This window comes from Saimiri boliviensis, chromosome 9 (genome assembly GCF_048565385.1).
Source record: "Saimiri boliviensis isolate mSaiBol1 chromosome 9, mSaiBol1.pri, whole genome shotgun sequence".
Classification (NCBI taxonomy): domain Eukaryota; kingdom Metazoa; phylum Chordata; class Mammalia; order Primates; family Cebidae; genus Saimiri; species Saimiri boliviensis.
Genome location: NC_133457.1, coordinates 115242432 through 115262504, shown reverse-complemented (window position 1 = coordinate 115262504; position 20073 = coordinate 115242432). Strand labels below are relative to the sequence as shown.

Sequence of the window (20073 nt, the reverse complement as noted above, 5' to 3'; positions counted from 1 at the left end):
TGAGGTCCATCTCAGAAAAGAAAAAAGGATTTTAGGCCGGGCGCGGTGGCTTACGCCTGTAATCCCAGCACTTTGGGAGGCCGAGGCGGGTGGATCACGAGGTCAATAGATCGAGACCATCCTGGTCAACATGGTGAAACCCGTCTCTGCTAAAAACACAAAAAATTAGCTGGGCATGGTGGCGTGTGCCTGTAATCCCAGCTACTCAGGAGGCTGAGGCAGGAGAATTGCTTGAACCCAGGAGGCAGAGGTTGCGGTGAGCTGAGATTGCGCCATTGCACTCCAGCCTGGGTAACAAGAGCGAAACTCCGTCTCAAAAAAATAAAATTTTTTTTAAATATTCCAGTATTAAACATTGAAACATTGAAAATGACTGGATTCAACATTGACAATGAATGGATTATATCAGCACAATCATCTAACAAAGGACGTTAACAGGAAAAAGTTTAATATCATCTATCATCCTTTGCTCTGAACATTTTCTTTTCAAGCTCGGGTCCCACCCAGGTCCTTTGGTTTAAGAAATAATTTTTTTTTTTTTTTTGAGATGGAGTCTCACTCTGTCGCCCAGTGGCTAGATCTTGGCTCACTGCAACCTCCGCCTTCTGGGTTCAAGTGATTCTCCTGCCTCAGGCTCCCGAGTAGGTGGGATTACAGATTCATGCCACCGCAACCCGTTCGTTTTTGTATTTTTAGTAGAGATGGAGATTTACCCTGTTGGCCAGGCTAGTCTCGAACTCCTGACTTCAAGGGATCCGCCTGTCTTGGCTTCCCACAGTGCTAGAATTATAGGCATGAGCCACTGTGCTCAGCCTGAAACAACTTTTGATTAGACCTTGCCTCCTGCTACACCCTCCATTCATCCCCTGCTTTGCTCTAGGACTTACTTTATTTTCTGCCAACTAGCTCCTGTCTGCAGCTCTTAAATTAGGGGTATATTCAAAACATGTACCATGCCCTGCTTTTCTTGATATGACGTTTGTGGAAGATTTCCATTTGAGGGAAACGTCTTGACTTCATCTGTTGGAATGATTTCTGAAGACCCAAGATTTTTCTAGGACACTTTAAATTTAACATATGTATACCGTGCTCCGATTTTTCTTCTTTAGCTATCTTGTCTATATTCAGCGATAGTTGGAAGACAGGTATTAGGATGTGATAGAATTTTGGAATCAGACTTAGAAACTGACCACCAGCTCAGCCACTTTCTAACTAAGTCACTTCATGTCTTTGAGTCTCACTTTCAAAATGGAGAAGACAATAGGGCCAACCTCCATGGGAAGACAAAACAAGGCAGAGTGAATTTATTTAATGCCGTCTGTGGCATGTACAAGGGGCTCAGTCAATTATTACTATCACTTGGAGAGTCAAGTGGCACAATTTTATCTTGTTCTAAGCAGAAATGGCTAACGTTACAACTATCATCTCCTAAAAAATAAATATAAATAACTGTATAATAAATGAAGTTTTCCTTAACCCAGTAGTATTTTTTGAGCCGTAAATCGACTGCACATTCATTTAGATTTGTAAGTTAGATCTCCTGCCACACAACTTTATACAGAAAAGGTGTTGGGAATATCAGTAGATTAGTCAGCAAGGCAGGTGTTAATTGGCCTTTTTACTCAGTATCAGAATTCTAAGCTGCTTCGATGCATTATTAAACCAAATTCTTACCTTTCCCATCTGGCTGTGGGATATAATTCTGTCTTACTTGCTTTAGATGTTATACATAAAATAATGCAAGACTTTTTCAGAGATTCAAAAATTGGAGGTTAAACTTCCTTCAATAAGTTTTTACTGATGGCCACGAATATAAAAAAGATGATCAAGCTGATTTATTTTCTGCCTTGGGTTGTCCAAATGCCCAGGTGAACACATTGATGAGCCCAGCTTTCCATTTTGCTTGTATTCCTGATGAGTTTACAAGCTGGGAACGTGATGAATAACTAATCAAGAGAATGCAATGCACAAATGTGGAGGAAGGGTTTATATCTGCACAGTCCCTTACAATGAAGTAAATGCCCAACAAAGACGCATGCCCAGAGCAGTTATGGAAAGACCAATCAAAGATTTAGCAGGCTGACGATTTCATCATCTATTTAAACTTTATTGAGCATGTACATTGTGCAAAGCAGTTAGCCAAATTACATACACGTGGATTTATGGTAGAAATGTATATACATGTAGTATGTCATATACACACACAGAAGCCTGACTTCAGAAGATTCCAGGCATCATGTGTCAGAATGATACAATCACTTTGAACTATATACTTTTTCTGTAATAACGTCTGTATTGCAAAAAAAAAAAAAAAAAATTCCAATAGTGATTAGTAACACCCATATACTGTGACAGCCCCATTGCTATTCCATAGGAGATGCAAGAGCATTATCGAAGTAATAAAATATGTTATCAGACATTTATGGCTTCTGGGGGAAAATGCAATTGCTTGCTGTTTTGATATTATCTCTCACTATGTTTGCTTGTAACTTGCCATTTCTGTATTTAGTAGCCAGTCATTTTGAAGTTTAAAAAAAAAAATCAAGGTTTGCATTGTGGCAACAAACCAGTCCTTGTGAAAAGAGGGGCTATTAATCAGCTTTTAAAGGAGGTAAGTCATGGTGGTGGTAGTGGGGTAATCTGAAATTCTGGAAGTTCCAAGCTCACTTTAAGAGTTGAGATGCGCAGGAGGGCTGAAAACACCTCCATTCATCCTCCTTCAGTTACCTCAGACTCAACTTAAACATTTTTAACAAAAAACATGGGAGGGGTCACATCTCAGGTTTGGGGGAGTGTGTGTGTGCGCGCGTAGTTGTGCAAACTGAGCCAAAATATTCCACGGTGAAGAGACCTCCCTTCTCGGCTGGTGGACATCAACCTTACAAAGTAATCTGTGGAGCACACTACCAAATACGCCCGTTCCGAAACTTTTACGTACGCCGCTGTTTTTTAATAAGTACGCATTTCCCCCCATTTTCTTTTCCTCTCCAAGGACTCAGATAGCTGGAGCGAGGATGGGTCCCCCTCTGATTCCGTTCTCGCCCCAGCCAATCTGAGCCGGGATGCTAATTAGCTGCGCTCCCCTGATGAACACGCCTTTGTCACAAGTAGGCCCGGACTACAAAGCCCAGAATGCCTCGCCCCTCCCTGATCAATGAGGGCTTATTTAAATGATCTCTGAGGTCTTGGACCCAGGCCAATCAGCTGTCAGGGCTCATGATAAATCGCAATGCATTATTGATAATAATAATTACTGGGACATGCGCGTTCCGGCCGAAGGGGGGTAAATTTCCCAACTCCAGGAATTTGTGGCGGAGAGAGCAAATAAGTGCGGCTCTCCCCGGCGTCCCGATGCTCGCACCATGTCGAGGCGCAAGCAGGCGAAACCTCAGCACATCAACTCCGAGGAGGACCAGGGCGAGCAGCAGCCGCTGCAGGCGACCCCGGAGTTTGCAGATGCGGCCCCAGTGGCGACCGCGCCGGGGGAGCCGGGTAAGTGGGGCTGGGGCGCCCGCCCGGGGAGGGTAGCTTCCCGGACGTCCGCGGGATCCTCGAGGGCTCGGGCTTCGGGGCGCTCCGCGCAAATTCAGGAACCGAGATTTAGGGGCCCAGTGCCCGGGAGGAGCGGCAGCCTCCTGTTCCCACCACCCCGCCGGGTGCACATTTCGCACTTTTTCCCTTTTCTCCCCTCTGGTGTAAGTTTCACCCCCAGCCGCCCCCGCTTATTGTAAAATTGACCCCCACTCACTCCGCCGCGCTCCTGGTTCCCGAAAGGTTCCTTTCTCCTTGTCCTCTGCCCCTCACTTAATTGGTTCCACTCCCCTCACTGGTGTTCCCCCCCCCTTGTAATTTAGGTCCCCCTCCCTCGCGTCGCTTTCAAAAGAAAGAACCCCGGGGGGATCCCCACCCTCTCCACCGGCCCTTGGGGGCATTTCTAGGAGGCCGGAGGAGGGGCGCACCCCTGGAAGACCCCCCGGAGGAGGACGATCTGTTGCACGCGCCCCTCCCGGGCCGAGTGGGGGGAGGGGGCGCGACCTCTCCCCACCCTCAGGAGCTGGGGTGCGGGCCACCCGCGCTGCGCCGGGGATTGGAGAGCCCAGAGGGGTGGGGGAGGAGGGCTCAATGTTTCCCTTTAAAATTTTTTTCCTTTTTTTTGGTTTTCGCCTTTTCTGCCCGGGCTGCGCCGCCTGCCGATCTTCGCCCTAACCTTTCGGGGCCTGACCTCCAGCCATCTTTGATTTCCGACTTCCTAAAAATAACCGCGGCAAGCCCGAGGGTGCGAGCCCCCAGTGGCCGGGGTGGCGGGCGCGCGGCAGTCCCGCTGGGGTGCACCGGCTTCCCGTCTGGCGTGGCTTTTCTGGAGCGCCCGGCTTTCCAGATTCGCGCCCGGTTGTAAAAGGGGAGAGAGGTGGGGGGCCGGGGCGAGCTTCCGCGGCCGGCGTTTCCCGGATCGAGGGGAGTTCGGGACCCCAGCCGCGCCCGGAGCCGCGGGGCCGACTCTGTTCCCACTTCATCACTTCACCGCGGAGGTTTTGGGAGCGAAGCGGTTTCCCACTATCTCCTCTCCATCCTGGCCCGCCAAATTGTCGCCTGATAAGTTTTTAGCGTACGCGTTGGGGGAGGGGGACTCGTAGCCTCCTCTCCCGCCTTGTTCGTCGCTCCGCTCCCCGCCTGCTTTCTAATTTCCCCGCAGCAGGCGGGTGTGCGCGGCCACCCCGGGGGACTCTCAGCGTCCATCTCCGGTGCCCCGAGTTTCCCGAGAAGACGGTCGCTACTTTTTGGCTTCCGTACCCTCCCCTTGTTGTCGGGAGACCGAATGTGTAATACATTTCCCAAGTTTATAAGTAGGTCGATGTAATCCCCCGTGGAACATTTTTCCGGGGCAAATTAAAAGGATCGGCTGGACGGAGGGGACGGCTGGGCGTTTTCGGGGCGCCGGGTGGTCAGCGCAGCGCGCACCCGAGGTCCCCCGCGCCTGTAGGGACTCTCTTTGTGCCTGGGTTGGGGGCGGGGTGGGGGGTGGGGGTTGAGGGGAGCGTGAAGGCTTCGTGGCGTGGCCTGGCCCACCTGGAACAAAAGGGTTAACCCTCAGCCCTCCCGCTTCCTCTGGAGAGGAGGGGCGAGCTCCTGGCCCTGACCCCTCCCCTGGTCCTACTCTGACCTCCCCTTCCCCCTTCATTTTGGGTGGGCGCACACACGTGGGGCCTTTGGTGGTGTTGGGCACCTTTCGGGAGGGAAGCTTGTTACGGGAGAGCTTTTGAAATTAACGCTGGTTGGAGTTTGGAATCAGAGTCAACCTGAGCTGAGCTGAGACCTCAGGCCTGGCCGTGCGCTGCCACCGCGATTTGGGAGGGGAGTTGGCTATTGATCACCGGGGTTGTTGCGGACAGCCCACCCGGCTTGCGCGCGGGCGCCCCCTGGAGGCCCAGCTTGAAGCCTAGCCCTTTGCTGGGAGGCGGGTCCCTTCGCAGGTACCGGCTCACACCTGGTGGGTGGGACGGTTGGGGGGGCTAATGGAGAGTACTGGGCCAAGGATGGGTACCCCAGGGGATTCGTGCCGCTCGCCGGCGCGATAGCGGTCTCTGCCCGCTGGTCTTTGCCAAGTCTGGAACTCTGGGTCATAACTCCTGGCTGCTAGAATGTGTTTGCAGAGCCTCCGATTGCCTCCTTGGGACGGAAGGTGGTTTTCCCAAGCAGTGCGTTTTTAACAGCTGCGTTTGGGTTGTTTGCCTTTGATCTGCCTAAAATTATATATATGTTGCATATCTAATTTAGATGTACGTATATGTTTCACATAATACTTTAAAATGCAGATTGAGCTGGTCTTATTTTGCAAAGCCATTTGAGAATGCAGTTTTTGAGGGAGGAAAATGACGTCTGGCGATCAATTAGCAGATCAAAAAATCTGCAGGTGGTCGCTGGGCTAACACTACTTACAGGAAAAATTAGCATTTTCTCAAAAGGGTTTCAAATGCCCTTTGTGCTAAACTGGATTACAATCATCAACGATTAGGATTCCCAAGTTTCCAATAACTTCCTAATTCCAGTTACTCACCAAAATGACCCGCACTGGCTAGAAAGATTTTGACATTAGTTAACATTTCAGGCTAACTTTCTAGTTAGACTTCATCTGGGTTTCCCACAGGGAGAGAAGCTGCAATTTGCCAAACAGCTTTTTTTTTTGTTCAATAAACACGTGCAGTGCGCAAGCAAATGATACTTTGTCATTCAAGCTGTTGCTAGTGAGCTTCCTCCTGGGCTGTGGGTTGGGGAACCATCTTGGGAGGGAGTCGATAGTTAGCATTTCCTTTTTCAAAATGTGAAGTATTAGGTTGATGCCTGGGAAGTCAGGTTTTAGAGTGAGATCCACATTCCAGTCTGGCTGTGACTTTCAGCTGAAGCCAGCTTGGTGGTTTTTTTTTTTCCCCTGAGTTTTTGGGTTCTCCTTTATATAGTGGTGATAAAATGCCCTGTTTAGATAATTTCAGCTATAGAAGGCCTGCTATAAATGGAGAATGTGATCAGTGTTAATTCTGTTCAAAATACCAAAATATTTTTATTTGTATTTCTCCATTGTGTCAAGATGGTGTTGAGCTCCCAGTTGAGGCAGTTTAGCAGACACAGCAGTGCGCTCCCTGCCAGATGCCAAGCTTGGGGACTAGTGTGCTGTCTTTAATTCCATATATTAAAGGCCAAAATTGATAGTCATATTTTTACTCGTTTTAGCATAAATTGCAGCACCTGTTTAAAAATGGCTTTGCCCATGGTGTCTTGTCCTGCTTGATTTTAGCCTCAGCCCCAGAGTTCAAGGAGGTGTGTGTGTAGTTGGTGGTGTGATGAGATTTGCTTTTTGGCATCTTTGACAAGGCAGCTGTGATTGGTGCTTGGCTGGTTGGATTTGGTGGCTTCCCCTCTGCCATCTTAAATGTTGGGATATGCCTTCACACAGTTTGATAAAGCAGCCCCAGAAGCAAAACAACGTCGGAGTTTGGTTGGCTTCTCTGGGTTGTACTACCTTGGAAAAACTGATGGCAAAGAGTCCCAGTTCTCTTCCTCATCACCTTTAACCTGGAGTACTTTTGACTATTTTTTTAAATGTCTAAACTTTTTTTTTTTTTTTTTGAAACGGAGTCTCGCTCTGTCACCCAGGCTGGAGTGCAGTGGCATGATCTTGGCTCACTGCAACCTTTGTCTCCTGGGTTCAAGCGATTCTCTTGCCTCAGCCTCCCGAGTAGCTGGGACTACAGGTACGTGCCACCATGCCTGGCTAATTTTTTGTATTTTTAGTAGAATTGGGGTTTCACCGTGTTAGCCAGAATGGTCTCGATCTCCTGACCTTGTGATCCGCTCTCCTCAGCCTTCCAAAGTGCTGGGATCACAGGCGTGAGCCACCGCGCCTGGCCAAAATGTCTAAACATTTTTAAAAGCCACTAAATCCAGACAAGCACTGCATTGCTAGGCACCACAATCCTTTCCCTCTGCCCCTCGGGGCCCACCAAAACGAACTGTAAGTCTGTGTTAGGTTTTGTTCAAGGGGGCGCTGGAGAAAGGCAACAAAAGCGCCCCTGCCCTCATGGAGTTTACAAACTTGCATGATCTCTAGTTGGGGTGGAGTGGGACACATCTCTAACCTTGGAAGCTGAGAGAGGTCACATGCCTTAGCGCCTCTGAAGCTTTCTTTGAGCCATTTACTCTTTTTCCTCTCCAGCAGAATCCATGAATTTTGTTTCAAGGCTGTTTGAAACTGCCTTTTTTAGATCTTAGTTGGGTAGAAACTTAAAGTCTAATTTGCCATCTATGAATTGAGTTGAAGGCTTTCTTTGACTGCTAAAATTAAACAGCTTAAATAAGAGGCACTTTTCTTTGAACTGGTTAAATACTCAAGGCACAGAATTTCCTTTTGTTTTTTTGGTAAGCAATTATCCCGGGGGTGGGGGAGGGTAGAAGATGTTGTGTGCTTCAGATAATCTACTCATTGTAGCTCTTTAAATGTAGGAATGAAAACCAGATAAGCTTGAGTCTTATAGTGCTTTTATCAAGATATACAGGTTTTACTTTTTAAGCATTTCAGTGTCTCCAGAATTTGATTGGCCACTAGTAGATGAAATTTCTTCCTATACAATAGTAAGAGTATTTTCTATCCATTTGGCAGTGATTGAATCTAAGACCCCTGCTGGGTTTACTGCATTCTTCCAACTTATTGGATAACTAGATGCTGAGAGATAACATTCCTAAAATTCGGGCTGGGGGCTGGGTGGAGGGATGGAAGAACTAGTTGCTTCGTAATCCCTCTGAACTTTGTTTTTGTTTGTTTTTTTTCCTTTTGGGTGAACTTAAGCATACCCGGCAATTGTTCATAGCAGAATCTTCTTACTCCCTGGCAAATACAGTTTCACTGTTTACCAGTGGCGGTCTGGATGTACAAGTACTTTTTAACCGCGCAGGCAAACAGAGCTGCTGCCGTTTTAAGACTCAAGTGGGATGTTGCTGGTGGAGGCTACAGAAGAGGCAAGCTTGTGTATACAGCAAAGGCAAGCTGGTATTCAGGCTGTAAATCACTCTTGGGAACTACTGGATCCTTCGAGCGGAGGGAGCTTAACCTTTTTTGTGCCACAGAAGCCTTCTCAACGTAATGTGTTTGCATGTATAAAATACGTAGACGACCAAGGAAGTAAGTTGCACTGAAATATAGTCATCAAAAATGAAAATATTTTTAGCTTAGTAATATCCGCTACTTTATTAATATAATAGATCCAGTAGACTTTTCAAGTCATAACAACTGTAACACCATATGAAAATATCTGTGCCCTCCGCTGATGACGCACGGGTGCTATTAATACCACTGTGGGAGCTTCCTTATATTCATCATTGAAAGAAGTGTCACGTTTTAGTTCAGCTTAGTGAAAATTAATATTCTTTTTCTTACCTAATTTCATAGACCACTCTTCCACCACCAGTTTCAAAATGCCTGTGTTAAATAGAACATGCATTTTCAATCAAGAGATATTTTTCCTAAGGGGATGAAAACATTGATACCGATAAGGTTTGTGGCCTTCCAAAGGACATAAGTGTGTACAATCTATTTGTGATATTAGAACTTTATAAGGGGAGTACGATTAGGGAAAAATTAAAAGCCTCCATAGAGGGGCGAATTGAAGAAGAGTTTGAGAAACTCTGCTCTAGAGGAAACCGGTATGAATTGGGCCACTAATTTGAGTGCCATTAAATAGTATTAAAGGCACCTCTATATTCTGACGAGCAGTATGTCATCTTGAGCCACTTCGTTCTGAGCCTGTTTGCCACATCTGCAAAATGGAAACAAGGGAGTTTGTTTGATTATGTGGCTGTGAAGATAAATGACTTAAGGCCAGGGTGTTTCATCTTTTGGCTTCCCTGGGCCACATTGAAAGAATTATTTTGGGCCGCACCTGAAAGACATTGACACTAATAATAGCTTATGAGCTTAAAAAATATTGTAAAACTATCTCATAATGCTTTAAGAAGCTTATGAATTTGTGTTGGGCTGAATTCAAAGCTGGTTGGGGCCTGGGTCGGACAAGCTTGCCTTAAAGTCTAAGAGTATGAAGTTGTATGTTTTTGTTCTTGCTTGGAGAGGGTGGTGGTGGTTAATTTTGGCCTCTAAAAAGTAGAATGGAGGCCGGGCGCGGTGGCTCAAGCCTGTAATCCCAGCACTTTGGGAGGCCGAGGCGGGTGGATCACGAGGTCAAGAGATCAAGACCATCCTGGTCAACATAGTGAAACCCCGTCTCTACTGAAAATACAAAAAATGAGCTGGGCATGGTGGCGCGTGCCTGTAATCCCAGCTACTCAGGAGGCTGAGGCAGGAGAATTACCTGAACCCAGGAGGCGGAGGTTGTGGTGAGCTGAGATCGTGCCATTGCACTCCAGCCTGGGTAACAAGAGCGAAACTCCGTCTCAAAAAAAAAAAAAAATGTAGAATGGAGTGGTTAATGTTTTTTGCATGAGCTTTATTGTTTGTTTGTTTTTTTTGGCAGTCTTGCTCCATTGCCCAGGCTGGAGTGCAGTGATGTGATCTCTGCTCACTGCAATCTCCATGTCCTGGGTTCAAGTGATTCTCCTGTCTCAGCCTCCTGAGTAGCTGGGATTACAGGCACCCACCACTGTACCTAGCAAATTTTTATGTTTTTAGTAAAGACAGGGTTTCACCATGTTGGCCTGGATAGTCTCGAACTCCTAAACTCAAGTAATCCATCCAACTCAGCCTCCCAAAGTGCTGAGATTACAGGTATGAGCAAGCATGCCCGGCCTGGTTCTGCTCTATTTCTGGAGGCTATAAAGCATTCATCTTTTCTGCACCCTAATTTATTTAACCAAAATCTTACTGATGGACCAAGGTGCATTCATTTTTGTTGTTGTTTGTTAACATGAGAAATACTACAAGCAATATCCTCGAAGTATATCAAGGAAATTCCTAAAAAAGGAATTGCTTCTGGGTGCGGTGGCTCACGCTTGTAATCCCAGCACTTTGGGAGGCTGAAGCGGGCAGATCGCGAGGTCAAGAGATCGAGACCATCCTGGTCAACATGGTGAAACCCCGTCTCTACTAAAAATACAAAAATTAGCTGGACGTGGTGGCGTGTACCTGTAGTCCCAGCTACTGGGGAGGCTGAGGCAGGAGAATTGCTTGAACCCGGGAGGCAGGCGGAGGTTGCAGTGAGCCGAGATTGCACCATTGCACTCCAGCTGCCGCTCAAAAAAAAGGAATTGCTAGGTCAAAGGAAATTGTACTAAAATCAAGATGTTGCCAGATGACTCCCTGAAAGAGCTGTATCCATGTATATACTCCTACCAATAGTACTTCCTTCCCTAACAAGAGAAACTGTTTCACTTAACATTCTCGAAACATAATTATCAGAATTACTCTTCTGGAATGATTGCCCCTGACACTCCTACTAGCAGTGATTTCCAGTCTTGGGAAATCGTACAGACAGATACTGTTTTATCTGAGAGTTGGTGGTTCCCAGGTAAATAGTTGCCAGTGTCCTGGAAATTGAGGAACATTTTCAACTTGATCATTGAAATGAGGCCGACTGGCAGCAGTATTGGGGCTGTGAGAAAGGAGAGTTTGTGTTGTGCCAGCTCCTGGAACTCTACCTGGAAGTGGCAGCATCGTACTGCATCCTAATACTTTCAGAGCAACTTCTGGAAGTCCCAGAAATAGGGCAGGAATGGGTGGTCTACTCCCACCCCTTTCTAACCAAGGCAGCCTCTTTCCTGTCTCACTTTAAGGTTTCTGTGAGGGGAAAGATAGTTGACATCCTAACAAGAAATATGCTCAGAAATGTACAAATAAAGCCTTCCATTAGAGGATGTGGGAACTGCATCCCTGGGTTTTAAATATGGGCTCTGCAGTTTACTTAATGTGTTGCCTTGGGCAAGTTAATGTCTTCTGTGCCTCAGTTTCCCCCTCTGTCAAATAGGACAATAGTTTCTATTTCAGAGTTGTTAATATAATAACATAAATTGTTTAGAATCACACCTGGCACATACAAAGTAAGTGCTCAAAAGTTATGTCAGGCTGGGCGCGGTGGCTCACGCCTGTCATCCCAGCACTTTGGGAGGCCGAGGTGGGTGGATCACGAGGTCAAGAGATCGAGACCATCCTGGTCAACATGGTGAAACCCCGTCTCTACTAAAAATACAAAAATTAGCTGGGCATGGTGGCGCGTGCCTGTAATCCCAGCTACTCGGGAGGCTGAGGCAGGAGAATTGCCTGAACCCAGGAGGCGGAGGTTGTGGTGAGCCGAGATCACGCCATTGCACTCCAGCCTGGGTAACAAGAGCGAAACTCCGTCTCAAAAAAAAAAAAAAAAAAAAGTTATGTCAGTAATTTTGTGTGTGTGGCACAAGTCACACTATTTCTGCGTCTGTTTTTCTCTTCCTACCTTCCTTCTTGTCTTTCTGTCTTTCCTTCTTTCTTTCCGCTCCTTCCTTCCTTCTGTCTTTCCTTCCTCTCTTTCCTTCTCTCTCCTTCCTTCTCCTCTCTTCTCTTCTTTCTTTCTTTCGAGTTTCGCTCCTGTTGCCCGGGCTGGAGTGCAATGGTATGATCTCGGCTCACTGCAACCTCCGCCTCCTGGGTTCAAGTGATTCTCCTGTGGCAGCCTCCCTAGTATATGGGACTACAGGCATGCGCTACCATGCCTGGCTAATTTTTTATTTTTAGTAGAGACTGAAAGTAGAAAATTTCGTTTCTCCAGGTTGTCAGGCAGGTTTTGAACTCCTGACTTCGGGTGATCTGCCCGCCTCGGCCTCCCAAAGTGCTGGGAGTACAGGGGTGAGCCACCCGGCCTGGCCTTTTTCTCATCTTTAAACAGAGCTGATTTTTAATAGGATTAACTGATTTTAGTGTGGGCATCTGTGGGTACAAAATCTTTATGGGGGTTCATCTTTTCACCATTGGGTCTTCAACCCCTGCTTTGCACACAGTAGGAGGTAAGTATTGTTTAATGAGAGGCATTGAACTGTTTGATTCTAAGGCGTCGTTCTCAGCAGTCCTGGTTGCATTAATAAATCCAGGCATCTACTTGGATTATCATCTCATGATTATGCGTGCTCAGTAAGCATTCTCAGGGGTGCGCCCACTGTCTCTGACCTCCTATTGATAGGTGTGGCTAGGTTGGCCCTGGCCAGCTTGCTTAACTCTGGCAGGCGGAACCTCCCATGGCTAGGGTCTCCCCCACCGAGCCACCTCCAGCCTACACATACCTTGCAAGACTTCATATTGTGACCCAGTCTGAAATAAGTAAAGATTCGATCAGTTTGTTAAGGCCATGCTTCCAGATCAGTCCCTCCTGTGCTATCAAAAGCCTAGGGTTTTAGCAGGGCGCGGTGGCTCACTCCTGTAATCCCAGCACTTTGGGAGGCTGAGGCAAGCGGATCACTTGAACCTCGGAGTTCGAGACCAGCCTGGCCAACATGGTGAAACCCCACCTCTACTAAAAATACAAAAATCAGCCAGGCCTGGTGGCGCATGCCTCTAATCCCAGCTACTTAGGAGGCTGAGGCATGCGAATAGCTTCAACCCGGGAAGCGGTAGTCACAGTGAGCCAAGATTGAGCCACTGTACTCCAGCCCTTCCTGGCCTTTTCCTTGTGCATTTGTGCTTTCTTTTTTTCTTCCCCCCGCCCCCCCTTCTATACAGGATCTCACGCTGTCACCCAGGTTGGAGTGGCTTGACCTCCCAGGTACAAGCGATTCTCCGGCCTCAGCCTGCTGAGTAGCTTGAACCACACAGGCACACTGCCATGCCCACCTATTTTTATCTTCTTATTTTTTATAGAGAAGGAGTCTCACTGTGTTGCTGCTCTCGAACTCCTAGCCTCTCAAAAGTGGCCTCAAAGTGCTGGGGTGACTGGTGTGAGCCATTGCGTCCGGCCACATTTGTGCATCTCAAACACAGGTTTTGTTTTAAACGAAGTGGTCGTGTTGTACGTATTGTTGCTCAACCCAGGTCTTTCACCTCATTTCTGTGGCATACAGGAATTCTGCATAATTCTTACACTATGGGTGGAGGTGGCAAAATTTACTTCTTTGCTGCTGTGAACATTTCTGAAAAAAAGAAAAATTCCTAGGTCATTATATAGTTGTGTGAGTGTCTTGTTTGGTTTAGATTCATAGGCTCAGCCGCAGGGTCTGAGATATGCCCGTCTGTCCTGTGGCCCCAAGCTTCGGTGATGTCCTGGTGATGGGGTCCACCTGCGAGGGCGACGGGAAGGAGAGAACAACAGAGTAGCTTTGAGAGACTTCCGGGCTTCTTGTGTAAAGGATCTGGACATCTGGCCAAAACCAGTCCCAAGTTCGGAGTTGCAGTGTGTAGTCTGGCAGTAAACCCTAAAGTAAATAAACCCCAGTTACCAAAGAAATTCAGGAATCAGCCTTTTTTTTTTTGAGACAGAGTCTCACTTTGTCACCCAGGCTGGAGTGCATCGGCATGACCCCTGCTTACTGCAACCTCCGCCTCCTGGGTTCAAGCGATTCTCGTGCCTCAGCCTCCCAAGTAGCTAGGATTACAGGAGCCCGCCACCACACCTGGGTAAATTTTGTGTTTTTAGCAGAGACAAGATCCCACCATGTTGGCCGGGATGGTCTTGAACTGCCCACCTCAGCCTCCCAAAGTGCTGGGACTACGGGCATGAGCCAGTGTGCCCAGCCTTCCACACATCCTTTACTTCGGAGGGCAGAGTGCTGAGCTTTTTCTGTCTTGTTGCAGGTGCTCCAGTGAACCACCCAGGGAACGATGACGAGGCGAGTGAGGACGAAGCCACAGTAAAGCGGCTTCGTCGGGAGGAGACGCACGTCTGTGAGAAATGCTGCGCGGAGTTCTTCAGCATCTCCGAGTTTCTGGAACATAAGAAAAATTGCACTAAAAATCCGCCTGTCCTCATCATGAATGACAGCGAGGGCCCGGTGCCTTCAGAAGACTTCCCTGGAGCGGTACTGAGCCAACAGTCCTCCAGTCCCAGCAGTAAGGACAGTCACAGGGAGAATGGTGGCATCTCAGGGGACATGAAGGAGAAGCCAGGTGCGGAGTCTGTGGTGTACCTAAAGACAGAGACAGCTCTGCCACCCACCCCCGAGGACATAAGCTATTTACCCAAAGGCAAAGTGGCCAACACTAACGTGACCTTGCAGGCACTACGGGGCACCAAGGTGGCGGTGAATCAGCGGAGCGCGGATGCCCTCCCTGCCCCTGTGCCCAGTGCCAACAGCATCCCGTGGGTCCTGGAGCAGATCTTGTGTCTGCAGCAGCAGCAGCTCCAGCAGATCCAGCTTACCGAGCAGATTCGTGTCCAGGTGAACATGTGGGCCTCCCATGCCCTCCACTCGAGCGGGACAGGGGCCGAAACGCTGAAGACCCTGAGCAGCCATGTGTCCCAGCAGGTCTCTGCAGCTGTGGCTCTGCTCAGCCAGAAAGCTGGAAGCCAAGGTCTGTCTCTGGATGCCTTGAAACAAGCCAAGCTACCTCACGCCAACATCCCTACTGCTACCAGCTCCCTGTCCCCAGGGCTGGCGCCCTTCGCTCTGAAGCCGGATGGGACCCGGGTGCTCCCGAACGTCATGTCCCGCCTCCCGAGCGCTTTGCTTCCTCAGGCCCCAGGCTCGGTGCTCTTCCAGAGCCCTTTCTCCACTATGGCGCTAGACACATCCAAGAAGGGGAAGGGGAAGCCCCCAAACGTCCCCGCGGTGGAGGTCAAACCCAAGGACGAGGCAGTCTTCTGCAAGCACAAGTGTAAGTACTGTAGCAAGGTTTTCGGGACTGATAGCTCCTTGCAGATCCACCTCCGCTCCCACACTGGAGAGAGACCCTTCGTGTGCTCTGTCTGTGGTCATCGCTTCACCACCAAGGGCAACCTCAAGGTGCACTTTCACCGACATCCCCAGGTGAAGGCAAACCCCCAGCTGTTTGCCGAGTTCCAGGACAAAGTGGCTGCAGGCAATGGCACCCCCTATGCGCTCTCCGTACCTGACCCCATAGATGAATCAAGTCTTTCCTTAGACAGCAAACCTGTCCTTGTAACCCCCTCCGTAGGGCTACCTCAGAATCTCTCTTCGGGGACTAATCCCAAGGACCTCTCGGGTGGCCTGTTGCCCAGTGACCTGCAGCCTGGGCCTTCTCCAGACAGTGAGGGTGGACCCATACTCCCTGGGGTGGGACCAGACCATCATTCCCCAAGGGCTGGTGGCTTCCAAGGGAGTGGGACCCCCGAGCCAGGGTCAGAGACCCTGAAACTGCAGCAGCTGGTGGAGAACATTGACAAGGCCACCACCGATCCCAACGAATGTCTCATTTGCCACCGTGTCCTAAGCTGCCAGAGCTCCCTTAAGATGCATTACCGCACCCACACCGGGGAGAGACCATTCCAGTGTAAGATCTGTGGCCGAGCCTTTTCTACCAAAGGAAACCTGAAGACACACCTCGGGGTTCACCGAACCAACACGTCCATTAAGACACAGCATTCGTGCCCCATCTGCCAGAAGAAGTTCACCAACGCCGTGATGCTGCAGCAGCATATTCGCATGCACATGGGCGGTCAGATTCCCAACACGCCCCTGCCGGAGAATCCCTGTGACTTTACGGGTCCCGAGCCGACAACAGTGGGTGAGAATGGCAGCACCGGCGCCATCTGCCGTGACGACGCCATCGAAAGCATCAACGTAGACGAAGTTGGCTCCCAGGAGGCTCCCGGCAGCTCCTCAAAGGTCCCCACGCCTCTTCCCAGCATCCACTCGGCATCACCCACACTAGGGTTTGCCATGATGGCTTCCTTAGATGCCCCAGGGAGAGCGGGTCCTGCCCCTTGTAACCTGCAGCGCCAGAGCAGCAGAGAAAACGGTTCCGTGGAGAGCGACGGCTTGACCAACGACTCGTCCTCGCTGATGGGAGACCAGGAGTATCAGAGCCGGAGCCCAGATGTCCTGGAAACCACATCCTTCCAGGCACTTTCCCCGGCCAATAGTCAAGCCGAAAGCATCAAGTCAAAGTCTCCCGATGCAGGGAGCAAAGCAGAGAGCTCCGAGAACAGCCGCACTGAGATGGAAGGTGATAGAGCTTTGGATTTAACTTATGTCCATTTTGGGCTCAAGGTCATCAAAAAGGCACCTGGGCTGAACTTTACAAACGGAGAGTATGACTTGAAGTAGCCCTTCTAGAGGGCAATTAGCTTTTCTATACTTCTCGGTAGAGGGCAGTAGTAACTGCCTCTATTCTAGTAACTAACATGCTTTTTATTTATGGTGGTTAATGCAAAATGGGTATGGACAGCATACCTTTTTTACTGGTTTTTATTTTTGTCTTTGAGCCCGTTGGGACATAGGGGTAGTCTCGTTTTGTTTTGTTTTCGTTTTTTTCTTTTTTTTTTTTCTCTACACCATGATTCTGTAAGTCTTAAGAGTACGTTTGAGGAAGTGGGCGCTGTTTTTTGACCACTGAAATAAGCTACGGTTCCCTGACTGAGGCCCCACTGCCTGATACAATGCTCACAAAGAAACCACTCTTGAAGCAGGGAAAGATGAACTCATTTTAAATGCATGTATCTATTGAGATGTGACTGTTGATGTCATTAATGGCAAAATAAGGGAAAAGCTGTATCATAGAATCAAAGAAAGATGGTGTCTGGGCATATACCCGACAGGTACCTTCTTATGCAGAAATGTGTGTTTATAGGTTGCCCATACCTCTAAGAAAACGCAAAGTGATCTTTTCCCAAGTGTTAGAGGTTTTATTCTTTGTGCAGATAAACAATTCAAAGGAAGGTGTTAATTTCTGTTAAGGTGATTTTGAGGTGTTAATTTCTTAAAAGCCAGCTCCAGACTCTCAGACTAGCAGGCAGTTATCTTCAAAGGTCTTTCTTGTTTTGAAGAAAGGGTGAATGTTGGGTGATAAAGGTCTGGCCTTTTTTCCCTCTGTGTACTAGGTCGGAGCAGTCTCCCTTCCACGCTTATCCGAGCCCAGCCGACCTATGTCAAGGTTGAAATTCCTGGCACGTTTGTGGGACCCTCAGCCTTGTCCCCAGGGATGACCCCTTTGCTAGCAGCCCAGCCACGCCGACAGGCCAAGCAACATGGCTGCACACGGTGTGGGAAGAACTTCTCGTCCGCCAGCGCTCTTCAGATCCACGAGCGGACTCACACTGGAGAGAAGCCTTTTGTGTGCAACATTTGTGGGCGAGCTTTTACCACCAAAGGCAACTTGAAGGTGGGTTTGTGTGGGCTTCAGCAGGGCAGGGGCTGGGCGGAATGTCTTCTTCTTGGCACTCTCCATGATGAGTTCTTCATTAAGACCAGGTGGGGTGGCCAAGCACGGTGGCTCCTTCGTGTCATCCCAACACTTTGGGAGGCCGAGGTGGGAGGATCACTTGAGCCTCAGAGATGAAGGCTGCAGTGATCTGTGATCATGCCACTGCACTTCAGCCTAGAAAACAGAATGAGACCCTGTCTCTTAAAAAAATAATAATTTTTTTTTTTTTTTTTTTTTTTTTTTTTTTGAGACGGAGTTTCACTCTTGTTACCCAGGCTGGAGTGCAGTGGCACGATCTCGGCTCACCGCAACCTCTGCCTCCTGGGTTCAGGCAATTCTCCTGCCTCAGCCTCCTGAGCAGCTGGGATTACAGGCACGCGCCACCATGCCCAGCTAATTTTTTGTACTTTTTTTCAGTAGACACGGGGTTTCACCATGTTGACCAGGATGGTCTCGATCTCTTGACCTCGTGATCCACCTGCCTCGTCCTCCCAAAGTGCTGGGATTACAGGCGTGAGCCACCGTGCCCGGCCTTTTTTTTTTTTTTTTTTTTTTTTAGACCAAATTTCATGCTGTTGCATGAACATGGTCAACATGGTGAAACCCCGTCTCTACTGAAAAAAAGTACAAAAAATTAGCTGGGCATGGTGGCGCGTGCCTGTAATCCCAGCTGCTCAGGAGGCTGAGGCAGGAGAATTACCTGAACCCAGGAGGCGGAGGTTGCGGTGAGCCGAGATCGCGCCATTGCACTCCAGCCTGGGTAACAAGAGGGAAACTCCGTCTCAAAAACAAACAAACAAACAACAAACAAAAACCCTGGGTAGAATGAAATCCATATGCAAACTGATTCTTGGATTGCCAGTGAGCTAGCAAATCTCTATTTCGATAAACACCTTTCTCTCCTGTTCCCGTAGGTTCACTACATGACACATGGAGCAAACAATAACTCGGCCCGCCGTGGAAGGAAGCTGGCCATCGAAAACACCATGGCTCTGTTAGGTACAGACGGAAAAAGAGTCTCGGAAATGTTTCCCAAGGAAATCCTGGCCCCTTCCGTGAACGTGGACCCTGTTGTGTGGAACCAGTATACCAGCATGCTCAACGGCGGTCTGGCCGTGAAGACCAATGAGATCTCTGTGATCCAGAGCGGCGGCGTTCCCACCCTCCCGGTTTCCTTGGGGGCCACCTCCGTGGTGAATAACGCCACTGTCTCCAAGATGGATGGCTCCCAATCAGGTATCAGTGCAGACGTGGAAAAACCAGGTACGAATGACAGCGTTCCCAAACACCAGTTTCCTCACTTTGTGGAAGAAAACAAGATTGCGGTCAGCTAAGCTAAAGGAGAACGTGCGTGGAAGGACAAGGGCAGACAGTGACATCTCTAGAATCTGCTTCGTTTCGTGAGAACTCATCTCCTCCTGTTTTCTTTTTCTTACTGATATGCAAATGATGTTTACCATGGTTGTGACCACAACCTCAGGCAAGTCCTACAATCACGATTGTTGCTATGCTGCTTTGCAAAAAATTAAAAAAAAAAAAAATTCATACCAAAACAAATAGACTTTTTTGTTTTTTGTTTTTTGAGGTGGAGTTTCGCTCCATCACCCAGGCTGGAATACAGTGGCGTGATCTCAGCTCACCACAACCTCCGCCTCCCCGGTTCAAGCCATTCTCCTTCCTCAGCTTTTGAATAGCTGGGATTATAGGCACATGGTACTATGCCCAGCTAATTTTTGTATTTTGAGTAGAGATGGGGGTTTCATTAAGTTGGCCAGGCTGGTCTTGTACTCCTGACCTCTTGATCCACCTGCCTTGGCTTCCCAAAGTGCTGGGATTACAACCATGCACCACTGTGCCCGGCACTTTTTTTTTTTTTTTTTAAATGTTGGAAAGAAGCGGGTGTTGCAAAGTAGCTTTGTTACTCGTAACAGACGTATACGTAGAACTCTGTACAACCTAGAATGACTTTTTCCAAAGACTTAACCTATTTCAAGGTAGAACTGTTGGAACTTCCAACAGTGGAAAGACAACTACATAGCCTAATTAGGGGAGAGGGGTCTGTATTCTTCCTCTCTGTAACTCTATACTTCCATGGGACTGTACATGCGGGTAAAAGGACAAGGTCTGTCATCTCTTTAGGGACCTGTTTTCTATGCCCTAATCCTGTTCCCATCTTATCTTTTGGTTTTTTGTTTTGTTTTGTTTTTGTTTTTTTTTTGAATGTACTTAAAAAAGGAACAACAAAAAACTAAGGTTGTAGAATTATAAAATTGCTTCAACCTTAGAACCTTGAG

General features: G+C 48.3%; 1 protein-coding gene across 1 annotated transcript; it reads left to right on the top strand.

Annotated features, from left to right (window-relative positions):
* The first annotated feature begins 3362 nt into the window (after positions 1-3362).
* On the top strand, positions 3363-19673 carry SALL4 (spalt like transcription factor 4). Its single transcript, XM_074405405.1, has 7 exons — positions 3363-3492; positions 3855-4104; positions 4379-4606; positions 4694-4787; positions 14158-16582; positions 17457-17737; positions 18694-19673. Exons 1-7 carry the CDS (start codon positions 3363-3365, stop codon positions 19111-19113), a joined length of 3828 nt encoding a protein of 1275 aa, XP_074261506.1. The 3' UTR covers positions 19114-19673.
* Positions 19674-20073: the final 400 nt, after the last annotated feature.

Coding starts and splice junctions, on each gene's coding strand:
- SALL4 (XM_074405405.1), top strand. CDS start 3,363: ATGTCGAGGCGCAAGCAGGCGAAACCTCAGCACATCAACTCCGAGGAG. Junction 3,493..3,854: donor GACCGCGCCGGGGGAGCCGG/GTAAGTGGGGCT, acceptor CTTGTAATTTAG/GTCCCCCTCCCTCGCGTCGC. Junction 4,788..14,157: donor GTCGCTACTTTTTGGCTTCC/GTACCCTCCCCT, acceptor AGCCTCCCAAAG/TGCTGGGACTACGGGCATGA.